At 56.1% G+C, this 24,994-nt stretch overlaps 1 protein-coding gene across 3 annotated transcripts in view; it reads right to left on the bottom strand.

Annotated features, from left to right (window-relative positions):
- The window catches only part of LOC140643217 (receptor-type tyrosine-protein phosphatase V-like), a 36,366-nt gene that overhangs the window by 8,915 nt on the left and 2,457 nt on the right, over positions 1-24,994 (bottom strand). For 2 of the 3 annotated variants that reach the window (XM_072844724.1, XM_072844721.1), the window contains exons 3-28: positions 23,047-23,313; positions 21,742-22,011; positions 20,895-21,161; positions 19,141-19,413; positions 18,229-18,489; positions 17,391-17,663; positions 16,651-16,920; positions 15,816-16,085; positions 15,085-15,357; positions 14,513-14,785; positions 13,768-14,037; positions 13,098-13,370; positions 12,041-12,313; positions 11,248-11,520; positions 10,129-10,398; positions 9,369-9,647; positions 8,995-9,129; positions 8,680-8,890; positions 4,964-5,090; positions 4,573-4,620; positions 4,028-4,225; positions 3,036-3,126; positions 2,417-2,493; positions 1,450-1,584; positions 745-867; positions 99-259 (exon numbers count right to left, since the gene is read on the bottom strand). In XM_072844724.1, coding sequence (XP_072700825.1) covers positions 99-259; positions 745-867; positions 1,450-1,584; positions 2,417-2,493; positions 3,036-3,126; positions 4,028-4,225; positions 4,573-4,620; positions 4,964-5,090; positions 8,680-8,890; positions 8,995-9,129; positions 9,369-9,647; positions 10,129-10,398; positions 11,248-11,520; positions 12,041-12,313; positions 13,098-13,370; positions 13,768-14,037; positions 14,513-14,785; positions 15,085-15,357; positions 15,816-16,085; positions 16,651-16,920; positions 17,391-17,663; positions 18,229-18,489; positions 19,141-19,413; positions 20,895-21,161; positions 21,742-22,011; positions 23,047-23,313 — 5,641 coding nt within the window. Of the gene's footprint in view, positions 1-98; positions 260-744; positions 868-1,449; positions 1,585-2,416; positions 2,494-3,035; positions 3,127-4,027; positions 4,226-4,572; positions 4,621-4,963; positions 5,091-5,827; positions 5,896-8,679; positions 8,891-8,994; positions 9,130-9,368; positions 9,648-10,128; positions 10,399-11,247; positions 11,521-12,040; positions 12,314-13,097; positions 13,371-13,767; positions 14,038-14,512; positions 14,786-15,084; positions 15,358-15,815; positions 16,086-16,650; positions 16,921-17,390; positions 17,664-18,228; positions 18,490-19,140; positions 19,414-20,894; positions 21,162-21,741; positions 22,012-23,046; positions 23,314-24,994 lie in introns of all 3 variants that reach the window. The other variant, XM_072844723.1, reaches the window with a different exon arrangement.

Consider the following 24,994-nt stretch of genomic DNA (forward strand, 5'->3'; position numbering starts at 1 on the left):
GCACTGCTTTCCCTCCCAGTTTGTGCACAAGTAGGACCCTTTTCCCCCGTGCCCTCTCCCATCGTCCCCTCCTGCCGTCCCCTGGAGCAGAGCCTCACCTGCAGTGCACAAGGGTCGGCCCTGCGTCCTTAGTGCTCTGGATGTGCTCCCGGACCAGCTCTCTGAAGGTCATAATGGAAGTCGTGGACTCTGGGATCCCGTGGTCGGGCCATGCCGTGTAGTGCAGGTGGGACACGTGCCGCTCTGCCCGGAGACCCTCCTGCCAAAGGGGATGTTGGTGATCTGTGTGCAGCCCACTGGGACAGGGGCATGCATGCACCCCGCAGCCCTGGGAGCACCCAGGGTCTTGGGGACACCCAGCTCAGCCGCAGGGAACAGCCAATGCCAGGTCTGCTGTACTGCCTGGTGGCTCCTGCTCCCCTGTCCTCCCCCATGGTCCCTTGCCAGGGTGAGGCACGGAGGTGGCAAGGAGAAGACCTGCCTTTGACTGCCAGGGAATGTGCCCTTGAAGCTGCAGGCTGTGTCCCAGTGCAGGGACGTGGAAAGGAGAGAGCAAGGGTGGAAAGCAGGGGTGATACACGTTGACAGTGAGAGACTGTTCCGCAGGGGATTGGGTCTTTGAACCCTGCTAATGGCAGGGAAAGGAAATTATGCCACCACCACCAAAGAGAAATGCCACTGCATCCCATGCAAACCCCCAGCCCTTGACAGGTCCCTGAGTCCACCCTCGGGTCCATAACTCACGTGCCACAGTTTGAACTTGCGCATGGTCCACTCCTCGGAGCTGCTCTGCATCAACAGGTGGACCTGGACCTGCCCGTAGGAGACCGGGGCAGATTCGGATGGCCAGTAATGATCACAGAGGACCTAGAGGACAGGCAAGACAGGGTCCCAGTGAGGCCAGTGAGGGCCTAGGTCCCACTGGCTCCAGGTGACCTCCTGGCTCCCTGGGAGCATCTGGAGAGCAGCAGCTGTGCGGGGAGCCAGGGCAGGTCTTGGGGAGCAGGCAGGGGTACTTCCCCTTCCCACCAGGAGCTTTGCACGGTACTCCCCCAACTCCCCTTTGTTTGGATCTCAGCCTCCTCCAGAGAAAAGGACCTGTGTGGGTCTCATAATCCCTGGAGACTAGAGGAACAGCCATGTGAGGTGTCTCATCCAGAGGCAAGTGGTAATTTCAGACGCTGCAGAAATATCTGAGGGTGATGGGCATGGTTCCAGCTAAGCTCCACTTCTGCCTCTTCCTACCCCAAGCTAACACTGAGCTGCACACATCAGCCTCTGTTTCCTCCACACTGCCTGTTGCGGAAGCTGTGTGGCCTGTGCTCACCCTGGAGCCACATCTGAGCAGGGGTCGGTGGAGGGCACAAACCCAGCCCTGGGCTCAGCTCACACGACCAGGTCTGGGCTTGGCTGGGGCTGGCACGTGGAAGCCCGGTGGTGCTGACCTACCCGCCCGTTCTCCATGCACACTGTCAGCATGATGATATTGCAGACGTTCTGTTCCCACACCAGCCTCCAGAAGTCCTCTATCGTTTTCTTCAGGGGCCCCTGGGTGGCGATGAACTCCTGCTGGGATGTATAGCCCTGAGCAAGAGGCAGACAGGAGGAGTTGGCAAGTTGCTGAGGCAGGTGGATCCTGCCCTGGGACAGAGTCAGTGCCTGGTTTGCTTTTGTGGCAGAGAGAGAAATGCCCGTTGCCCTTAGCCCAGGAGGGCACAGTTCCCAGGCAGCTGATCTCAGAAGCAGCTGATTTCACAGGAAGCATGTGCTGCCCAACACGTGCTCTCTACATATTTGGAATAAAGACGTGATCCCTGCTGTTTCCCTCCAAGCAGTTCCTCATTCAGCCTAAGCAGAGGAAGACAGATCTGGGTCTTTCTTGTGCTACCCAGTCATTGCTGAAGGTAGGGTGAGCATGCAAGGTCTCAGACTGCTTCTTTGCCTTTGCCTCTTTGACACACACATGCCCCGCGGATCCACACACCCATGCGTGCATGCTGTGTGCCCTGCCTGTTACCTGGGAAAATCTCCCGGATGGGGGATGTGGGAACAGCTCCGGAGTTGTTCAAATGCAGCTGTACAGACCAGAAGGAGAAAGAGCAGACAGACAGATGGGGCAGTAAGCTGGGAGAGGATGGGAAGAGGATAGTCCTCAAGAAGAAAGCAGAAAGCCTTGCCAGTCTCCCCACACTCACACCTCTGCATTCACAGCACTTGCCATCTGATGATCTCCATCAACCCCTGCTAAAGGGCAACTATGCATCTCCGCCTGACCCCCAACTCCTTGCCAGTCTGCGCCAGCTGTGGCTTCAGTGGCAGCTTTTGCCCACCAGCCCTCACAACCTCAATCCAGGCAGAGTTTCTCTGATGATGCCCCATGGCCATGTCTCTGTGAGGAAGGCAAGTGGGATCTCACAGGCATGAAGTTGGCATTGATGTAGTCTGAGTATGGATCCTCCCCCAGTTGGCTCAGCTTGACCCGAGAGTGATCATCTGAAAGAGACCATAACACACGTGACCCCCCAAGGCAGCCCTTCACCAGGACATGGCCATCTCCTCTTCACCTGGGTAACACATCAGGAGAAGCCCCAGCAGCTCCACAAGCTCCATGTGAGGCTCTGTGCTCGACCAGGCACCTCCTCCCTGGAGAGGTGAGCATTGCCTGCCAGCTGCGTTAGCAGGGGGGTAAGAAAGCAGAGCTGGTATTATGAGGCTCATCAGAGAAGCCATGGGACACTCATGGTCCCCCTTTGGTCTCCAGCTGGGACCCATCCCTGAGCTGGGCTCACCCAGCACCTGCCCAGCAGCCTCCTGGAGGAGCTGAGGAGGGTGGTGACTCAGCCCTGGCTCAGCCCTTAAGCCTTGAGTCTCCAGCAGGAAAAGGGAAACTGAAGCCCCTTGCAAGACTCCTTCTCCCAGCAGAGGAGCCAGGCACTGTGAATGCTGCAGTGATGCAAGGTGAGCCCGTCCCTGTGCATTGCAGCGTGAACTCCCACCCCAGATGCTGGGGGGAGGAGGAAGGAGACAGCACTTACAGGGCAGCACGTGGGGATATCTGTTCTTGGAGACGTTGGCTGGTAGCTCGGCCTCCACCTTCGGCTGCTCCTTCCCAACTTCCTTCAGCTCCTGTAGGACAAGAGAGAGGATAAGCACAAGTGTCTCTCTGGAGAGCTCCTGGCCAACCCAGCTCCCTCCTCATGGCCAACAGCTGTGTCTAGTGGTTCAAGAGGGTCACCTATGCACAGGGAACTTCTCTACTCCCTCAGGATAGCCTGTGTACTCTGAGCCATAGGTGGCTTTTCCCAGTGCCTTTTCCAACAGCACTGTTTGTATTTAAAAGAAAACAAGCCCAAGAACAAGTATTGGGGGAAAAAAACCCTTCTCAGAAATCAGAAATCTACCAAGAAGACCAGAGCATTTTGTGCTGAGAAAACAGAAACATCTCATTCTGCTTCTGCCTCTGTCCTCACTCAGAAGGCTAGAGAAGAGTGATGTGAGGATGGCTTGAAATCACTGGTGGGACTTTCAAAGGTGCTGGCAGCAGAACAATTCAGACCCTGCAGATGTTGGCAGTGGGAGCCAGTGAAGCTAACCAGGTGAATTTCACAGCCTGGCTCTATAGGTCTGAGAGTGCTCCTCGACCTTCCTTTTGGCTGCATTCTCTTTTCTAACATTGTCAAGGTGGATCTCATTGCAATACCACTCAGCATCTTTGCCTCCAGTCCAGGCCTGGGACCCTTAGCTTTGTCCACAAGCAGCTATGGACAGTGCTAGTTCACCTCATGCCACAGACAACACATGTTTCTACCAGAATTTGAACAAAACAGATTTTGAGAAAAGGAATTGCCTGATCACTTGTTCCATCCAGTCTTTAGCCTTCAAGATCGCCTAGTAGGGTGGTTGGATTGCTAGAGAGATGGGTTACTGTTTCTGGAGATAAGGAGTCCATACAGGCCACCCAACAGCTGGGGCATGAGCTACCTAGAGGGGAAATTAAGCCTCATCTCTAGCAGGAGTCTCATCTCACCTCAAACTCCTGGAAAAAAGCGTGGTTAGCACTTGCTGTCTTCATCTCATAGTACTGCTTGAAGTTCTGTACGGGAATTGGCCGATGGACGTTTCTGCATGAAATGAAGTCCAGAGGAAAACTTGCCTTAGCTATTGGGAGGTCTGGCAGGCCAGTCAGGTGGCCAATGAGACAGCCCAGCCTTGAGACCTGCAGTACCTGGATACACACACAGAGGGATGGTTTATAGCCCAAGTCATTGCCCAGGGAAGTGGGTCCAACAGAGCATTGTTTAATTATTGGGAGGGATTTCAGGATGATGAGGATATTCTCCTACTGCAGAAGCCTTGCAGAGGAGGTGTGGACAATGCATTTCCAATTCCATTGACTTGGAATGGAGCTGGGCAATAAATACTGAACATGGGAAAGCCTAAGATTTGAAAAATAGCTGAAGAGGAGGAGACAGAGTTGGACTTTTCCTCAGTTAAAGCATGAGAAAGGAAATAGGTGAAGGACTCTGTGACCTGCAGCAGGGACACATAGAGAGGGAAGACTCGAGCACTCACCTCAAGCTGTAGGTCACCATTTCCTGGGGCAGGCTGCTCTTCCTGGTTCTAGAATCAAAGCATGGGAGATGTTACTCTTCCCTGCAGTGCTGGGACAGATGCTGTGAGCGTACTGTGTACTGCTGGCTGACGGAGCACTTGTGAGCAGTCAGTTTGTATCAGGCACACTGCCTTGCACATGTGTAGGGTTCTGTGATTTAATTGCACACAGGCAGCTCCCCTCTCCCCTCTGCCTTTTGCTTCTGTGCTTGCCAGGCACAACTCCACTAGTGGGTGTCCTAGTTTGCCTAAATCTCATTTTATACCCTCTCACTGCTCCTCCTCCTGCCTCGGAACTGAAGGTTGGGTTTCTCAGCCTGCACCCACCAGGCAAGAGATGGCTCATCCTCACCTCTTTGCTCTGAGCTGTTTCCAGTAGACCAAAGCAAAAATAGCTGCAAGTGTCAAAAGAAATCCCATGACAATTCCAGTGATTATTGGCATTGAGAGTGGAGTTGCATCTGCACCGGATCCAGCAGCTGGAATCAAAGAGAGAGAACAGACAGAAGTAAGAGTCAGTAAATGGCTGCATTTACTCTATTTATTATATTTGCTATGGCCTATGATCTCCCTCTGGCTTGCCATTGTCAGGTTGTCCTGGTTTTGTCTGGGATAGAGTTAATTTTCTTCCTAGAAGCTGGTATAGTGCTGTGGTTTGGATTTAGTATGAGAATAATGCGATGACACACTGATGGTTTGGCTGTTGCTAAGCAGTGCTTATACTGGTCAAGGACTTTTCAGCTTCCCCTGCTCTGCCAGGCACACAAGAAGCTGGGAGGGGGCACAGCCAGGACAGCTGACCCCAGCTGGCCAAAGGGCTATTCCAGACCATATGGCATCATGCTCAGTATAGAAACCGGGGGAGTTGGTGGGGGAGGAGCGATTGCTGCGGGGACAGGCTGGGCATCGGTCAGTGGGTGGTGAGCAGTTGCATTGTGCATCACTTGTTTTGTACATTCTTTTATCATTATTATTGTTGTTGTTGTTGTTATTATTATTGTTTTCTCTTGCTGTGCTGTCCTATTAAACTGTCTTTATCTCAACCCACGGGTTTTACTTTTTTTTTTCTGATTCTCTCCCCCATCCCACCTGGGAAGGAGGGTGAGCAAGCAGCTGTGTGGTGCTTAGTTGCTGGCTGGGGTTAAACCATAACACAGGTTGTTAATTATCTCTAACCTGCACAGCCAGGTAGGGAAGATGGCATTCTCCATCTTACCTGAGAACATGGTGAACGTCACTGCAGGGGCTACTGGGTCATATTTGGTGAAGGCAGCAATGCTGAACCTAGGGCAAAGCACAGTCCTGCTGTCAGGGGCAATCTGAACTGAGCACAGCACCCAAGCAGCCAGCAGCAAGAAGACTCAAGGGAACAGGGCAGCTGCCTCTGTTTTGAAATGTTGTGTTGGAAGAAGCTGGCTTTCTGGTAGGGATTTAAGAATGTGTGGAAATGGTCTTCTCCCCCTTTTCTGCCTCTTGGACAGAAATAGGGAAAGACGACAGTAAGTAAGGAAAATCAAGTTGGGTTGAGTCACTGTCTTAGTTCATGTCAACCCATTAATTGGGTTGACTTGAAAGAGCTGAGCCTGGGTGACTGTTTGAAACAGGGCCACCTCAGCTGGGAGGGCTGAGCCCCGACCCATACCCTTCCCCATGCACACAGAAGTGTCTGGGGCATCCTCTTCCCTGTGGAGATCTGCCCTACATCCTCCTCCTCCCAGAAGTGTGCACACCAAGCCTCACAGCTCCCTGCAGAGCTGACTTCATTCTGAGCAGGTAACCTGGAACGGTAGGTCTTCTTGTGCCCTAGATGCAAGCTATGGCTTTCAATCATAGCTTTGGATTTTAGCAGCCAGGAGTTTGTGGAGCCCAGTGCGAGTCCCCTCTGGCAGCACCCTGGACCCAGCTGCCAGAGCAAAGACCTCTTTGGAGACTGAGCCTGCAGATGCCATGGCATGAGAGGTAAGGGCTTGTGGATAAATAACTCACTGAAAGATGGGAAACAAGGGCTGGCTTTCAGAGTGGAGATGGGCTGTCAGAGGTATCTGCTTTTCACCACACTACTAATGATTAACTAGGAAAGCAGCACAGTTTACTGAGGATACATGTTGTTTAGGGCAGCCAAAATGAAACCAAGCTGTGAAGAGGTGCAAAAGGATCTTCTAGTCCTGAGTAACGGGACAGTTAAGTACATGTTATTCAATCATGGTAGGTGGGCTAATGACACCCTGATGGCTCTGAATTAGCTGCTACCCTGTGGGACCTCAATGTTGTAGTGAAAATGGCAGCTGGGAAGCATGGAGAGCAGATATACACTCTCAGACTGGCTGGACAGTATTTGGGGGGGGTGGAGGGGTACCCCGGTGTGTTTGTGCTGTTGTTAAACTCCCCTCGTGGCTGCTGGCAGCTACAAGAGATGGGTCAGGCAGACCTTGGTCTGAGCCAATGCATTGTAACGCGGACCCAGCTTGCACCCAGGCTGTGCCCTGTCTCAGCCATGATGGCTGGAGCAGAAGGCCAGATCTGAGGCTGCTAGGGTTAAGCAGTAAGGCTTGCCCTGCCATGCCTAAGGGCGAGTCAGGCAGGAGCAATAAAGAATAGATGGGCTTGATGGGCAATCAATCTCAAACCTTCTGAATCAATTGGAGACTCTCCTGTGCCAGCCCAGGGATCACACCACCTGTGGTGGGCATGGGATGGGAATGCATCATCATGACATTCTGCTGCCAGGCATGATAATACAGTACCTAGGGAGAACCCGAAGAGCTGTTTGCTCTAGATGATCCTGCTCTGGGTGGGATTCCAAGGGAATGGCTCTCTGGAAACTCCCTTTTTTTCCCAGGAGAAGCAGCCATCTCCCACTCCCCTGATGCAGCCCAGTGTTAACACTAATCTCTGTTCTCTGCCAGTGCTGCCCCAAACAGCAGCTTGAGTTAAATGCCCCTGTATGGCAACACGTGTAAAGCTAAAACTCCATAAGAATCAATGTAAGTTTTTCATATAAGTGTGAATCCCAACCTTTCATATAAGTTTTTCATATAAGTTTTTCATATAAGTACTTTTGCACATAGCAAAAGTAGAGAAAGTGAAGCAGAAAAGAAGAAAGGAAGGAGAGCCAGCAGATCCAAACACAACACCAGGGACCTTGGCTCCACTCACCACAAAACTTCAGGGCAGATCTAATTCTCACTTTACTCATAGGGGAAAGTGAAGCTCTCTCTCACGCACACACTCTCTCATGGTCTTTCTTTCTCTTTTCCCAACACTCTCAGCAATTTCTATCATTAGTCAGCCACCTTTGCTGTAAGTTTCTTTAAACTGAAATGGGACAACCTTCCAGATTCTGGGGGATCCCTTTGTCAGAGGAATGCCTGGGGATATGGTCCCTGTTTGATGAAATTGTGAGGTGCTAAATTAACAGAGGACTGACTAAAGATATGATTCTTTGTAGTAGAAAACCTGTTTTACCATCAACTATTTTAAAGGCACCCTATAACAAAATATGCATGCTTGTACATTTATGTTCCTGGATTCTATTTACTGTCAAATAAGACTCTGAATTTATGAATATTGTGATCTCTGTGTGTGTCTCATGGGGAACTCGGACCTTAGCCTGTGCATTTGCTACCCTCAGCCTTTGAGCCTGCAATTGTGTAGGCACCACTTGAACTAATGTTTCTGCATCAGTTTCATTTTTGCACTCTCTGAGTCTGCATGTGGTTCTGGGTCACATGCAAAAGCCCTACCAATAAGAGCATCCATTTTAGTTCTTACTCTGGAGGTGGACACCTGTCCAGCTCCCAAGGCAACACATACAGCCCTTGTCAGCCCCAGCTTTCACTACTGGTCTCCCTCTCCCTGCCCACTTACACTGTCTAATATTCTCCAGTATGCCAGCCCTTGCATCCCTCAAATGCTGCTTGGTGGAGCAGCCTGGGGTCCACTGCTGGGGGTCTGGGGAGTACAAGGGTGAGGTGACATCTAAGGAGCTGGTGGCACCTTGCAGGGACACATGCAGTCCCTTTTCTCCTCCAGCCCCTTCCCCTCAGGACAGATGTTGACATCTCTCACCTGTACTGTTCGTTGGCTTTCAGCTTCCCATTGCACGTTGCCCTGGACTGGCCGCACTCCTCTGTTCCCACTGGCACTCTCCAGGTTTCAGGGGAGCTCCTGGGGCTCGGATGGAAGGGATTGGGGATTAGCACAGCCAGGTAGGAGTCCTCTGTCCCATAATAGTGGTCATACCATGTGCTGGACATGATTTCCTGGGTGGGCCTCAGCACTGAAGGGGAACATACAAGGTGATGGTGGCAGTCCCAAAGTGATGTCCAGGGGACCTGCTGCCCAGGGGAGCCACTACAGATTGGGATGTGCAGGGGCACTTACGTGAATCATTAGTGGTAGCAATGACACCATAATACTCGATCTGGCCGTTCTCCTCGCTGAACAGGTCGGATGAAATGATAACTGTGGAGCTGGCCTCCACCTGGAAGATGTCTGCTCGCAGGGGCGGAGGCAGGGCTGGAAGAGAAACCAGCAAGCGCAGCCTGTTAGTGTGTCCCTGCTCCCACAGACACACCACACATTGCTCAGCCCGTGACTGGTCCCAGCATCATTGCCCAGAGCCCTGACCCACTGCAGTTCAGTGCAGGACCACACGGGGCTCACAGGCATCTGAAAGAGTCCCCAGGTCTAATTAGCAACACTGGGTGTCTTCTCCTGGGGTCTGTGGCAAGGCTGTGGGAAAGAAGGGGACTCACCCTCCACTGTTGTGTTGCAGAGCAGAGTCACAGCCTGGCTCCTCATTGTGTTCACGCCCACTGTGCTCACAACAATTCGGTACGATGAGTTTGGCCCCAGCCCCTCCAGACTGGCCTCACTTGTAGGGATGCTCATGACATACTTGGAGGTGGGAGGTCCATCAGAGAGTCTCTCTGTCACCACCTCGTAAGCCTCCACATCTCCAGGAGAGCTGGTCCAGTTCAAGTAAAGACTCCTTGACTCTGGTAGGCATTGCACATCCTCCACTGGGTTCGGCTCTGCAAAGGAGACATGGCAGGCTCTGTACTTAATGGATCAGAGAAATCCCAACCTCAGCCCATGTGTCAGCCCAGAGCCACTATGGTCCTCTACTGCTTGTCCCTAGGTCAATGGGAGAGGAGCAGAGCTGGGCATCTGTGACCTGGGAGCCTTCTGTGCCAAGGGCCACAGGACAAGGCAAATAGGTCAGGGACTGAGCAGAGGTCTTATAGGAGAAGCAGACCAATGGAGATCTCTGCAGAGTCCACTTTGCTTCACAGGTAGCAAGGCTACGAGGTGATGGGAAATCTCTGTGTTGGGGCTTGCTTAGGGAGCTGATGGCTACCAGAGGGTCACCTTGCTGGTTTTCCTTTTCTCCCACCTTGAAGACTTCTCATGCTTCTGTTGGCTCCCAAGGGCTGATCCAGTCTTGAGGCCACCCAGGCGTTTCTCCCCCTTCCAGCCTGCACTCCCCCCATCCCCACAGCAGCGCATACCCACCCATCGGCACTGCCAAGGGTTTGGTGCTGCTCCAGTAGGGCCCGGCCACGCAGCTCAAGGAGACAGAGTAGTTCCTCCCTGGGATCAGCCCCCGGAGGAGGTGCTGGACTTGCCCTCTGCTGAGAGTGTGCCGCCAGGGCAGGGTGCTGTTCCTGGGGTCCCGCAGCCACAGCTGGCAGTCGTCCTGCTGTCCAGAGACACTGCCCCAGGAGATGAGCATTGTGTTGTTCCCTTCAGCCACCGCAGAGAGATTTTTGGGAACTGAGGGGGCTACAATGAAAACCACACCAGGTGAGAGTTACTGACATGCATGTACTCTCTTCCATCCTGTAGAGATACAAGCAGAAGATGGGTAATATGCAAGGAAACTTAATGTGTTCAGTGGTAACATTTCTGCAGCTGCTGGCTGCCACTACCAGAAATTACTTTTAAATGGCAATTGGAGGACATGCAGAGTGAGGAGCATGAGGAGATGGGTTCTTCCTCCTGTTAGTTAGCAAGTTTCATTAGAGACCTGCCTGAAGGGCTCTGCACATGACTCCCAGCACTCTGCCAGGGGCTCGCTGAGCGTGGGAGCAGAGACCTCTGGATTCCCCAAACAAAGTGCAGGGACTGTGGGGACAAGCACATGAAAAGGCTTATTGTGCTTATCTGCAATTTCCACATTCCTTAAAAAAAAAAAAGCCCAGCCTCCCCTTGTCCCCCATACCAGAAATTTTCTGAGTGCCTGGGAGAAAGGCAGTGGGGACGGTGGGGTGTCCCCCACTGGCTGTAAGGCCTCGTGGTCTCCAAGGCTGTGGGTGTCCTCTACCAGAGCAGCACTCTGGGATCCCTTGCTCTTGTTCAGTCACCCAGGCCTGGAGGAGCCAGCCTGGAGGAGCCAGGGCCACGAGCCGGAGGTCTGCCTCCTGAAACAGCAACCACGGCTGCCAGACTGTCCTGTGGGCAGCAGTATTGCCCTGCTCTCCCCTCCACCTGGTGCTCGCACAGCCCATGATCCCATTGCTGGTACCTCCCAGCCCCATCCCTGCCCCTTCCCACCGCAGGTGCTGAGCCAACCCGGCTGGGGAAGGCTGAGCCTCACGCATGATGCAAGGGCCTCCAGCTCTTGCCACTTACTTGTCCAGTCGCTGATGTTCCCCGCGGAGGCTGCGTAGGGCCCTGCCACGGACATCACTTCCAGCAGGTATTTGTGTCCTGCAGCCAGGCCAGAAAAGGTGAATTTGCTGATGCCTTTCCCGACAGATACATTGGCTGCCAAAATACCTGATCCTGAGTGACACAGGAGAAGCCTGTAACTGTCTTGTCCTTGGGGTTCAGCTTGCCAGGATACGCTCAGCCTGTTGGGATACCCCTGGTTTGTCATGTACACGTTACGGGGTGCCAGGGGGTCTGGAGAGACAGGATAGGAGAAGTTGTCAGTGAAGGGTCTGAGGACATTGCCTGGGTATCTTGGCAGTGTCACCAGAAGGGATGCACCGTACAGGAGAGGGCACTTTGTCTCGGCTGGATGGCTGCGTCCATCAGCCTGGAGGAAGCTAAAAGCAGCTTCTGCAAAGCTTCAAGTGGTGCTTGTCTGAGCAGAGACAGTCCTGTCCCAGCTGGAGCGAGACACCCAGGGATGGGAGAGGAGGGAGCACCCAGCTGGCTGGAGGCGAGGGGAAGGTGAATGCACCTGTCTGTTGCCTCTCCTCTGAAGCACAGCCCCTGGAGCTGCAGCTGGTCTAATCCAGGCTGGTGGAGCTGATGGTGAGGGTGGGCAGAGCCCTGCTCAGTGCCATGGGACTGACATGTCCTTGGGTTCAGGCAGGGCTCGCGGTCTGCCATGAAGGTCAGAGGGGCCGTGTCCTTTGCCATGAGCCTTTGTGACTGCCCAGCAAGGCACGCATCACTCTCAAAACAGGGTACTCACATGTCCAGTTGCTGACGTTCCCTGCAGGTGTCCAGTAGGACCCCGCCATGGACACCACCTCCAGCACATACTTGCTTCCTGGGGCCAGTCCCGTGAAGGTGAAGTTGTGGGTGTCTCTCCCAAGTGAGGTTGTAGCTGCCACGGTGCCCAGCCGTGCGTGGTACAGGGTCAGTGCGTAGCCGTCTCGCCCCCCGGCCGCGGCTCCCCAGGATGCGCTCAGCCTGTCAGGGTGCCCCGTGCTCAGCAAGCGCACCATGGCCGGGGGCAGTGGGCCTGGGGAGTCACCAGACCTGGTGTTAGGGACCAGAGACTGTGCAGAAGGAAACACACTTGACGTGACGGGACATTGTGCAGCAGAACAGAGGCTCCCTGAGGGCTGGGACACGAAGGCCCCCTCTGGCACATTCCTCCTCATTTTTCTCTTTTGCATCCCCATCCCACCTCACCTTTAATGCTGCTCACCCTTTGTGGTCCCTCACATGCCAACCCTTCTTCATCCAGGTCACTCTCATCCCCATAGCCCAGCTGGAGCACCTTTGCCACTGCTGTGTGCACACACGTCCTCCAGCACCCAGCTGGCATGCAGCTGCCTGGGCAGAGCTGGCACAGCAACTACACTCTGTCCAGCCCTAAAATCTTTCTGGGTGGGGACAAGTGAAGACCCTTTCTCCTGGGAGGACCGTGGATTAGCCCCTTCTACTACACTGATTCATGGACCTTTATGGTAATGTAATTTCTACCTGCTGGAGGAGACAGCAAGGGTGCGAGTGCTCTGGCATACAGGGAGGTGGGGCTGCACGGGCAGAGGGATGTCCGCATGGGCACAGCTGGGTAACCCTGCATGTCATCAGCATGTACTTGTGCAAGTCTACAGCTGAACATCCATGAGGGTAACAGTTTGCCCATGCATCAACTGCTGCGTGTTGCACCCATGCACATGTGTGTACAGATCTCCAAAGGCACCAGGGCCCCTGTAAACCTCCCAGCCCTCCTCAGGGCTGCCCTGTGGTGCAAAATCTCCCAGCCCTCTGCAGAGGACACTCCTCTGGGCACTCACGTGTCCAGCCACTGATGTTGGGTGCCGCTGCCTGGTATGGTCCAGCCGTGGCACTGGCCTCCAAGGAGTACTCATATCCTGGGGTCAGGCCCATGAAGGTGAAGTTGTGGGCATCTCTCCTGAGTGAGGCCATAGCTGCCACGGTGCCCAGCCACACGTGGTAGAGGGTCAGGGTGTAGCCGTCTCTCTCCCCAGCTGCGGCTCCCCAGGATGCACTCAGCCTGTCGGGGTGCCCTGTGCTCAGCCAGTGTACGGCAGCTGGGGGCAGCGGGCCTGGGGAGGAAACATGAGTCACTGCCAGGAGCCACGTTCAGGCTGAGGGAAAGGAGATGCTCCATGTCTGTGCCAAGCCTGTGCTGCAGGAGGTGGGTCAGCCCTGCAGGGTCCTGAGGGCTGGCTTTCCCCTTGACTCTGTGGCAGCTGTCTCCAGGGATTGCCTCCTCCCTGGTGCTGTGGATGGCTGTGGATGGCTACCTGGGACGTGGGTGGCCAGGCCACGGGGTCATGCACAGACTCCCCAGGCTGCATCCAACAGGGCATGAGCACTGGGCGCTTGCATGGGTGGGAGAGGAAGCCAGGATCTGGCTGCACCAGTATGGCCTCTGATTTGAGCCAGGAAGGGGGAGATCTGGTGGAGGACACCTGGCTGCAAGGAGAGCATCATACTCACGTGTGCAGTGGGTGAGGTTGGGGGTGCTGGTGTGGAAGGGCCCAGCTGTGGCTCTCACTGTCACGCTGTAGCGGGTGCCGGGGCTCAGGTTGCTGAAGGTGTGACTCCTGGCATCCCCACCGAGCACCACGCGCCCAACATGACTGCTGGAGGCTGTGTCATAGATATCCACCACGTAGCCTTCTGCTCCTCGCCCCATTGCTGCCCAGGAGACCTGCAGTGCAGAGGCAGAGGGGCTGCCCACGGTGAGGTTGGCAGGGGCCAAGGGATCTGGAAAGCAACAGGGAGACAGTCAGCCCTTGCGTGCCACCGCTTGCTGCTCAGTGCTATGAGCCGGCTGCTTTTCCCAGTCGTTCCTCATGCTCTGGCAGTGCCACAGGCTGGACTCCGGCCCCCCCGCTCCCACTGAGCGGTGGGCAGGCTGGCCACCAGAGATCCTCCCAGAGAGAAGCATGCGGACAAATGAGCAGACAGTGCGCGTGGCTCTGAGTGCAATATCCCCAGGGCTTGCAGCTGGACATGGCACAGGAGATACCCAGAGCCTTTGAGGTGGGTATGGGGGATTGGCTCTGTGTTGGGGAAGGAATGAGGACAGTGAGCAGAAAGGTGGGACCACTATGTAGAAGTTAGGAGCACAGCGGGGATGGCTGGGATGGGGAAGGTGGCGGTGGGTGCTCTGCAAAGCTCAGATGGGGGCTCTGGGGCACAGTGGAGTGCTGTGTCCAACCCAACCCATCAGACTCACGTGTCCATTGGGTGACGTTGGTGGAGGAGGCTTCGAATGAGCCTTTCACAGCAGTGACCTGCACAGCAAACCTGCTGCCTGCCTCCAAGTGAGTCCAGGTGATGTTCTGGGCATCTGGACTCAAAATCTGGACCTGATCCCTGCTCTGGGTGCTAAGGCTATACAGAATAGCACGGTAGTGGTCCCTCCTGCCAGGGGGCTTGTTCCAGCACGTGTAAAGCTCTGAAGAGCTGCCTGGGTTGGTAAGGCTCAGGTTTGCCGGTGCTGCAGGAACTGTGAGGAAAGACAGACACATGAGTCAGAGAGAAAAAGATCCGGTTCTGAACATGCAGCCATCTCCGGGGAGGAGTCTTGCTTTCCCCAGGCAGCCAGCAGCAACCGGCCAGCAAGCACTCTGTGCCCGCGTGGTACAAGAAGGCTGCAAGAGGCAGGAGGTGACTGCAGGCCAGCATCACTGGGAACCAGGCCAGGGTGCCCTCCTCTCCCTGGGTGCCAACATTGATTCCCATCCCATTCTGGAGCTCCTTGCAGTGTTCCCACCCAAATCACCCATGTGTGGTATGGATGCTCACCTGTGCAGCCAGTGACATTCTTGGGGAGGGAGCGGTAGGGTCCAGCTACTGCCCAGATCCCAACAAGGTAGCAAGTTCCTGGTGCCAGCTGTGCCAGAGTGATATTGGTGCTGTCCTTCCCTGCTTCCAGGTTCCTTGCTGGTGCAGAAGAGCCCTCCTCCTGCATGCTGAGCAGATATCCATCCCTCTGCCCAGGAGGGGTCTCCCAGTGCACAGCCAGAGCCCAGGCAGTGCTGACAGGGCTTGCCGACAGGGAAAGAGGAGGTAATGGGACTGTGGGAGAGAAACAGTGTTACAGGGGACAAACCTGGGATGCTCAGGACTGACTCTAGTTTGGGAATGAAGGTGGGAGCTGCAGGACTGTGAGCATCTCACATGCTGTCTAAAGACTGCTGAGAGCAGCAGGTTGCTCCCAGATCAAAGCTGCTCCCTGTGTCCCAGGTGATAACAGTGCATCACCACCACGGCCTGAGATACCCTTGTCCCAAAGTGCTGGGGCAGGCTCACAACATGCCCCATTGACCTGCTGGGCTCAGGATGAGTGAGGGTCCCAACAAGAGAGCCAGCATCTTGAGTAGGGGACAGGCACCAGTGGTGTTGTGGGGACATGGTCTCAGGGCCCTCCTGCAGAACAGCCCTCGGACCGCTCTCTTGGTCCTCAGCCCCTCGCCATGTCACAGCCAGGCTGGGTACCAGGGATGGGGATGGGTGCAGAGGAGCTGCGTTCCTACCAGTGTAGCCGATGGCAGTCTGAGAGGAGGTGCGATGAGGCCCAGCCTGAGAAATGATCTCCACGCGGTATCGGGACCCTGGCACCAGCCCCTCCAGGTCAAGCTGGGTGACTCCACGGGGGACGGACACATTCCTGATGATGGACAGGGACTCAGCCACCGAGAGCTGTACCAAGTGGTCTCTGCCACCGCCCGATTCCACCCAGCTCACATGTAGCTCCTGGGGTCTCCGGCCAGGCTGTACGCTCACATTAGCCAGAGACAGTGGATCTAGGGGGGAACACAGCATGGAGATCCATGAGATCGTGGAAGAAAGCAACTGGAGAAGCCAGGACAGTGGAGAAAGCCTGCACCTCTGCACAGGGCTAAAGGAGAAGTGGTGGCAGCTGACTGCCAGCTGCCCTGCTGTCCTGGGGGACATGCAAGTTGCCTGTGCATGTCCCCAAGGCGCTGCTAGCAGGCAGGTGCTGTACTGAGAAGAGAACACTCAGCTCCCCAGTGGGCTGCTCTGCTCCATGGACAGGGAGCAGCAAGCCCAGATGGGTCTCTGTCTTTCCCCTCTTGCATCCCCCTCCCACCAGTTCCAGGCTGGCCTTGAGATCACAAGTAGTATAGGCAGAAGGTTCAGCTTGACTGGGGAAAAGGGTCTTTTGGGGCCCAGAAACTGGCACACAGCACCTAACTCATGACACGTGCTTCAATTCCCAGGGGCAGGGACTATGCAGGACTCACCAGAGCCCTCCCTCCGCCCAGACACGTCCATGTCACTGCCGGTCTTGCAGGCAGTGCCAGGATGCCCCGTCCCTGCAGGAGGCTGGGGACACTTCTCACTCACATGTCCACTCGGTGGCAAAGTGTGACGAGGATCTGTATGGGCCAGCAAGGACAGTCACCTTCAGGAAGTACTGAATGCCAGGGGACAGCCCCAGGAACGTGAAGTTGTGGGTGTTTGGCCCCACTGAGATGTTCCTCTGTGCTGGATGGCTCTTGCTGTAGAGCTGGAGGTGGAACTGGTCCACATCACCAGCAGCCTTGTCCCAGAATGCAGAGAGTCCCAGTGGGCGTCGGGTGTTGGTCAGGGTCACGCCGGCCGGAGCCAGGGGGTCTGAGAGAGAAGAGACATCCAGGCAGTGAGAGGCAGTCATGGGGGAGCTGCCGCGGTGTGGAGTGGGGGCCCGCACATGTTTGTCCTGGGCACCCTTTGCCACTTGTCCCTGGTGGACTCAGGTCAGAAATCATCCCTGGCATATCAAAACCCAAAACAGCCTGACCTTCTGCTCCACAACAAACATGGGAGCAGGTCCCCACCTTTCCTGCTGGGTTACTTTTGGAAAAGTTTTCCGTTCAGTGACGGATTGCTCCTGCACTGAAGACCCTTTTACTTCCAACCTGGCTGAATGTGGCTGTGGTTGTCCTTCCACTCTTTGTCTGTCTATGCATCCCTGTCCCTGGTTCTGCCGCTTCCCCATACATGGTCCACACTCTGCCTTGCTTCCATGCCATGAGCTTTCTGCTCTCATTGGCCAGGCATGGTTGCATTTTGCAGTAGGGGTGAGGTAGGAGTAACACACTCACACGTCCAGTCTGTGGCTGATCGCACAGGGGATCTGTAAGGTCCAGCCATAGCAGCCATCTCCAGTGTGTACTGTCGCCCAGGGACCAGGTCCTCAAAGGTGACGTTTGTCCAGTTGTTCCCCACAGTCATGTTCCTGACCCACTCCTGGGACTTGGTTTCCCAGAGGGTGCCTGTGTAGCCGGTGCTGCCAGCAGGAGCTGCTCTCCAGGAGGCTCGCAGTGAGGTGCTGTGGCCCTGATTGCTGAGGGTCAGCTGCTCCAGGGGCAAAGGATCTAGGAAAGGCAAGGTCTAGAGTCACAGCTGCACCCAGACTGGGGCCACCTGGCAGAAGTGCAACCCCAAATGTGCTGGGGCTGGAGCCGCTTCACTGGGAAACCCCAGACCCAGGTGCTCTGGCTACCCGCGGGGTCTGAGCAGGCCACCGTCACCCCTGCTGACACCCACACACCAGTTTGGCAGGGACTGGGCCAGCATAGAGTTCAAACTGGCATAGTAAGAGGACTGCTCTGGTGCTGGAGGAGGTGGTGGGTGGGATGGTCTGGACCAGGGCGGTGGAGAGGTGGTTCAGGGCAGATACAGCCCTGGTGGCCGGATGGTGGCCTGGGGGAGGAGGAGGGCACAGGGATCTGCTGACCCTTGTGCCGGGCAACTGGCATACAGACCAGGGTCAGGCACATCCAGCAGCACCTCTGCTTTCCTCCTGAGCCTTTTGCCCTTTTATTGCATGAAGCTGCAGAAGACCTGTGCTACCACATGCCGTGAGGCACAACATCGTGGGGAAAGGCAGGACCCAGTGGGAACCCCAGGTCTGGCTGCGGTGAGGGCTGTGGCACTCACATGTCCAGTTGGTGATGCGCCGGGGTGTGGATGTGTAGGGGCCAGCCACGGTGCTGACCTCAAAGGTGTAGAGGGTCCCAGGGCAGAGGTCCTCATAGGTGAAGTTGGTGACACCTCTGAGCAGTGAGCTGTTCTTCACAGGGTGCTCCATGGGGCTGAAGGCCAGCACGTAGCCCTCTCCCATTGCCTCCTCCCAGCTGGCTAGTAGCCTGTAGGGGCTCCCCTGGCTTGACAGACTCACCCCAGACGGTGCTAGCGGCTCTGCAAGGGACAAGGATGGGATCATGCATGTCACTGCATGGAGCAGTGATGTGGCAGCCAGACTGCTCTCAGGACGCTCTGCAGCAGTCCCCCCACCAAACTCGGGCAGCCAGGGCTGCAGGGAGAGCCTTTTACTTCTCTCAGTGCAAGGGGCTGGGTAAGTGCCTCCCCACACTGTTTAAGGCTCCAGTCCTTCTTTCCCGGGGTGGCAGCTCTGGGACAGCACCAGCCATGGCTTCCCAAGTCGCCCAGGAGGGACTGGGCACAGGGAGATGCTGCTGTGGGGGGCCTGGTGGTGCTTCACTACCCACCAAACCAGCTGCTGTGAGCAGAGGAAGATGTCTTGAAGCTTGCCAAACACTGAGTCCAAAGGTTACTGAGTAAGATGTGGTCTTGATTCATGCCTGACACTACCTGGCATGAGTCTGCCAAGGACCTCTGAGTCCACCCTCACGAGGAACTGTGGGGCAGCAGATTTTGCCACTCTGACCCACAGCCTGCTCTTGAGACCAGGTGCCACTGGGGCACAAGCCCATCCTCTGCCCCTGCCATAATCCCCCTCCCCATCCCACCAGCCTGCCTCTGGGCATCAGCCCCTGCATCAAGCGGCAGAAATGGCCTTGAAAGGACATGCTCGGGCTTTCTGCTTACGTGTCCAGGCTGCTGTGCTGCGGGCTGATGCTTGGTAAGGCCCAGCCACTGCCGTCACCTGGACACAGTATTGCTTCCCGGGGCTCAGCCCGTGGAAGGTGACATGACCATTGTCTCCACCGACAGAGATGTTCCTTGTTGGAGCACCATCCTCTCCCTCCTGCAGCGTCACCAGGTAGAAGTCCCTCTCTCCCGCTGGGGTGCTCCAGCGAGCCTGCAAGGAGCTCTGCTCCTCTGCGCTGCTCAGAGTCACATTGCCAGGGCTCAGGGGGTCTGGAAGGGAAGGAAATGGGATTGTGCACGTCAGGATTATGGGGTGCTCTGGACCCCATACACCCCTGAGCTTCGTTCCCTGCTTCCTTATCTGCAGGGTTACATCCAGCCTTAGACATCCTTTTGGAGCATGCTGTCTCTGTTCCCCAGCACAAGCATTCCTGGTCTAGCAGGGCCCAGACGAAGTTGGCAGCCCTGCTGGGAAATTCCTAAAAGTCCCCCTCCTGTCCATTCTGGTCCCATCATGAGCTTGCTGATATTCCCAGGAACTGGCCTGGACTGAACTCCTGGCTGGACACCCCTGGCTCATGCGTCTGGCACCAGAGACGTTTGTTCAGTCTGGTACGTCAGAGCCGCAGACTGGCAACAGCAGGGATCAAGTCAGACTCACTCCATAGCAGAAACAAACCAGCTGCGAGCGTGGAGGTCTTCCAAAATCCCAGCTGCAGAGTCAGCAGTGAGCAGGCTCCAGCTTCCTGGACTGGCAGGCAGAGCAGGAAAGAGCTGGAGGCTTGTCACCTGGTGGCAACCAGGTCCTTCCAGCGTACGCCTGACCAGTGTCTCTGCCCAGGGCCAGGAGGAGTCACTGGCCCCAACAGCCCTGAGTTTTCAGCTTGGCACCTCCATGATTTGTTGCTCCTCACTAGAGAGGGCCAATGCTTTCTTGGTGTTCGGCATGAGTCTTGCTCTGTCCAGGAGGCTAGGTTTGCCCTCTCCATTTTCCCCCTGGTTTTCCTGGGAACATCTGGGAGAGCAAGTCCAGGGCCAGAACTGTTCACCGTGCTACAGACAGTGCTGGCAGCAAACCAGGAATGTAGTGGTGGAAGCCACCTGCTCTTGGGGCCCTTGTCAGCCTAAGGCCAGAAGGTGGAGGAAGTCGGGTTGAATGGCGCAACTAGCTGGGGTCTGGGAGGGCTACCCTCAATTTTTTGACCTGCCAGAGGCTGGCTTCCTTGGCTGTGTTTGCACAGCACCCAGCACATTAGGGACATCCACCAGGATGAGGTTATCAGGTGCTACCAAAATATACCCTTGACAGCAATCAAAGGCAACCAAAGATCCATTTCCCTCCAGCAACCTCCAGTTCAAACTGCTATCCTCTTGCCCCCTGTTTTCTCTGCTGCCCTTGGACAGCCCTGAGGCACGTGAGAGCCCGTCCCCAGCTGCACCGCACATCAGTGGGATCTGCTGCCCTTCCATCCTCCTCCTCAGGGAGAGGCCACAGGCTGATCCCAGTGCATCCCAGGGAGAAGCAGGCCAGCACTGGGAATTCACTGGGCCAGCACTGGGAACTCAATGGCCCCACTATCGCAGTGCCCCAGAGACGGGTCCTGGAGTGGCTTTTGGCCAGGTCCAAGCAGAAGAATTGCCATCTGCACCGCGGCTCTGGCAGAAGACCTTTGGATTCAGAGGCTGGACCAGAGGCAGGGAGAAAGCCAGGGCCACCGAGGTCCTCCTCCATCCTTGGCCATCATACTCACATGTCCAGGTGGTGGCATTGGGCCCCCCCACAGTGTAGGGCCCTGCCGTGGCACTCAGCCCCAGCCAGTACTGGGTGCCGGGGTGGAGATGCTGGAAGGTGTAGCTGGTGAGGCCCCTCCTGGCCGACAGGGTCGTGGTCACAGTCTGGGTGAGGAGGTTGTGGAGCGCGAGGTGCAGCCAGGCGGCCCCCCCAGCACCCGCCCAGGAGGCGACGAGGCTGGTGCTGGAGCCCGGGCTGAGCTTCAGCTGAGTGGGGATGGAGGGAGCTGAGGGGAAAAGCAGGAGGCAGTGAGGTTCAGCGCTGGGGCTGGGGCTCCCTGGACCCTTCTCCCTCCCCAGGGTCTTCTATGCCCATGGCTGCTTTCTATGCTGGCATGGGGCCTGAAGGTGTGGCAGGGGTCTGCTGAGGGATGTCTCTCCCATGCCTCCCAGGCAAGCTGAGGGGCTCTTGAGGTCCCTCCATACTGTCATGCTCTTTCAGGCTGCAGGGCAGAGGGGGTGGCAGCCCAGGTAATGCAACATTTCTGCAGCTCCCACCAGCCAAGGCCTTTTGTCAGGATCCCCAGATTGCCCTTCTCCCATGGGGACATGGAGCACACAAACCCAAGCTGCGGGTCCTGCAGGGACTGAGGTGCAAGGTCCGTCCCCTTGGCCAAGCACACTGGGCTCACAGTGGGGATGTGAAAAACTCCCAGCTCTTCCCCTTCCCACACAAACTCCCCATCCTGAGCCTGGAGACCTCCTCCCCCTCTCCACCAGCCCAGCCCGCATGTGTGCTGCACCCCTCCTGCCAAACCCTTTCTCCCACCCCTTCCCTCTTGGGCAGGCACACCCATCACTCCCTACCTGTCCATTGGTGGATGCTGGTGCTTGCCTGGCTGGATCCAGCCAGCGTGCTGACCTTCAAGGCGTACTCGCTGCCAGCCAGCAACCCATCAAACAGGAACGTGGAGGCGTTTGGCAGGATGGACGCATTTCTCACAAGTGTCTGGGAGTCGCTGTGGTAGAGGGCAAGGTGGTAGCCGTCTCGCTGCCCGTGGGCGTGCATCCAGGAGGCATGCAGCACAGCAGAGCTCCCGTCGCTGCTCAGGCTCAGGTTGCGGACGGGTGAAGGACCTGCATCAGACATGGCACGGGGTTGGCTGGTTGCCTTGCGATGCCTGACCTGCCAGGTTGCTCAAGGGCCAGTGGGACAGTGTCTTCACCTGGTGAGGTCCTGGTGAGGTCCTGACAGCCAGCTCCACAGGACCCAATCCCCCAAGCACAGCCCCATCACCTTCCTACCAGCCCCCCAGTCTCCCACAGGTTGTGTGGGCTGCACCGTCCCCTTTGGATCAGTCTCTGCACAGTCACTCTGAACTGGGCAGGGAGGCTTGGTCAGGGACAACACACCAGGTACACACTGAGAAAGGTTAAGCCACCAGTGCTTACCTGTGAGCTCACCTGCTGCCAGGTCCTCTGTTCCTGCTGGCCCTGTGGGTCCTGCCACCTGCCTTCCCATGAGCACCAGCCCCTGCTCCCTGCAGCCACCACTGCTGTCTGACACCATCCCTTCTGCTGGACAACCCCCTCCCTCCAGCTCTATTCTCCTTTTCTAGGTTTTCCACCTTCACCTGCACTGATTTACCCAAGGATCTTCTGGAAAGATGCAGGCAAGGGCTGCCATCCTCACCTGAGCTGTGGGCTCACCAGCCCTGCCCCCTTCCCCCAGTCCTTCGCATCAGACAGGGAGGGCATAGAGCAAGGCTTGGTGGGTGAGCCAGTGATTGACAGAGATGTGCCAAAATCACTTCCTTGTAGCTCTTTCTAGACCTCCAGGCACGACTTTTTCCACCCCTCAGCTCTCTGCAGTCCACATCATAGGTTGGTCCATCATTAGCTATATTATTCCAGGAGAAGATATAGCCTGAACCCTGCCCATGCAAGGTGCAGGGGCAGGACCGTCCTTCCACATGGATGAGGGAATGACCCCTGGGGCTCTGGGGACCAGGGAAGGACCCTAATCCTTGTGGAAGTGAGGAAAGACCTGACCTCCCCAAGGACTTACAGGACTCTGCACACACCTGTACTTCACACACTCCAAAGCAGTGTGACGATCATTGGTAGGAGCACTCAGACCCTTTGACTCTGCAGTCCCTGGGGAACCCTTACTTGTCTGTGCCATGACTGTCTGGCTGGTGGTCTCCATGCAGGCAAGCGTGGCTGTCACCTCAACCTTGTAGCGCATGCCAGGGGTCAGCCCGTGGAACCAGAAGCTGGTGATGTTGGGTCCAGCAGATCCATTCTGCAGTGGCATGCCTGACCCCAGGGAGGAGAGGGCAAGCGAATATCCCTCGGCACCCCCCTCCGGCTCATCCCAGGACAGAAGGAGGGAGTCTGACCGGCCATGGTCACTCACGCTGAGGTTCAGGAGCGTCCCTGCAGAGGCAAAGCCGAAACCATCAACAGGGAGCTGTGGTGCTGCTGGGTGGCCAGCTTGCAGGGCCAGGCTCCCCAGCCCACCCAGCCTTGCTGCACACCTTGGCACTGGCCACCACCATGGGCACTGCCCCGCTTCGGTCAGGCTCCCCAGCCCCAGGGGCTCTGAACAGCCTTTGGAAAACACAAGAAAGTTCAGAAACCCCTACAGACTGGGGTCAAAGGCATCACATGAAAGAGATGCTCCTAAACATGGAGCATCTCCTCCATTGGAGAAAGACCAGAAGGCTTCAGGCCACAAGCTTTGTCCAGACAGCCCTGATTTATGGCAGAAAAGTTGCCCTGGCTGGGTATAATCCACTGCTCACCACCTTGGTTTGAGCCGCCAAAAAGATGTTGAAGGGCTCTGGGTCCACCTTGCAGAAGCAAGACAATGGCCAGTGAGGGAGCAGGATGGACATGGCAGGGGGGCCGTTATGCTCCCTGCAGTAGTCTCTGTCTCTGTGTGGGCTCTGACAGAGGAGCGGGTAAAGGCTGCTTTGGAGGGATCCAGGCACTGACTCCCCACCGTCCTGCCCAGTGCAGAGATGACATGGGAAGAGCAGGACACTGTGTACGTGGAGGAAATGTGGGGCCAGGTTTGCACAACCCCCTGCTGAGTTGTGTCCCTGCCTTGGCCTTGCTGCAGCAGCAAGGTCAGCATGCTGCGGCTGCAGGGCCGGTGCTGTGGCATCCAGATGGAGAGTGTCTGGGGACAAGGAAGTGGCGTACAGGGCTTGGCCTAATTGGTGGGTCAGTGGCCAAAACTGCTATTGAATCCCTGCCCTTAGAGTTGCTGAGGAACCACCTACACAAACAGGAGCCAGACAGATCCTGTCTGTTGGGACCAAGCTGGCAACGTGACCCTTGCAGGCTCCATCTCTGCCTCCCCATGCCTCCACTAGCTGATCGTCACACACTCCCCATCCCCAGCCTTGCTGTGAACGATGAGCTTTCAGCCTTTGGGAAACACCAGAACAGCTCCAGTGCTAATAAAACATTTGTGTAATAATTAGCACTTGAAATTTATGACGGGCAACATGTTGTAACAGGCTTACATGTGATCTGGCATGGCAAGAAAGCTTTAAACAAGCACAGCTATTGCCCCAGAGGTCTGCCTCGGGGCTGCCTTTACACAGCAAAAGAGGAGCAGTGTGGGGTGAGCCCCAGGAGCAGGGGCACCTTTGGGACTGCTCAGGTGTTGTGTGTGGCCTTCCCACAAAGCTGGACAGTTTCAGAACTACATGCAACTTCTGTTTCATGCAATGCCATTGTTTGGAGCCTGCTGCCGTGCTGAGAGCTTCACTCAGCAGATGAGCGCAAAGGGAATTGGGCAAGGTAGATGGACACAAAAGAGGAGCACGTAGTCCCCCTGGGAAAGGCCTTCTCAGTGCCATCCCTGAGCAGTCCAAGTGCAGATTTAGGAACAGACTGCTCAGGAAGGGTTATCTGAATGTAGTTGGGTGTCCACGGGTCAGGTGTCTACACCTGAGCCAGCTGCCCTGGGCTCCCCTTGCTGTCAGCAGAGACCCAGTCACAGCAGCTCATGGAGCACAGGGCATGGCTAATCTCGTCCTGAAGACAGCCAGCGGGATTGTGCCCTGCATGGAGTTCAAACAGGGATGGTTTTTCACTGTGGGCT

The sequence above is a fragment of the Ciconia boyciana genome, chromosome 23 (genome assembly GCF_034638445.1).
Source record: "Ciconia boyciana chromosome 23, ASM3463844v1, whole genome shotgun sequence".
Classification (NCBI taxonomy): domain Eukaryota; kingdom Metazoa; phylum Chordata; class Aves; order Ciconiiformes; family Ciconiidae; genus Ciconia; species Ciconia boyciana.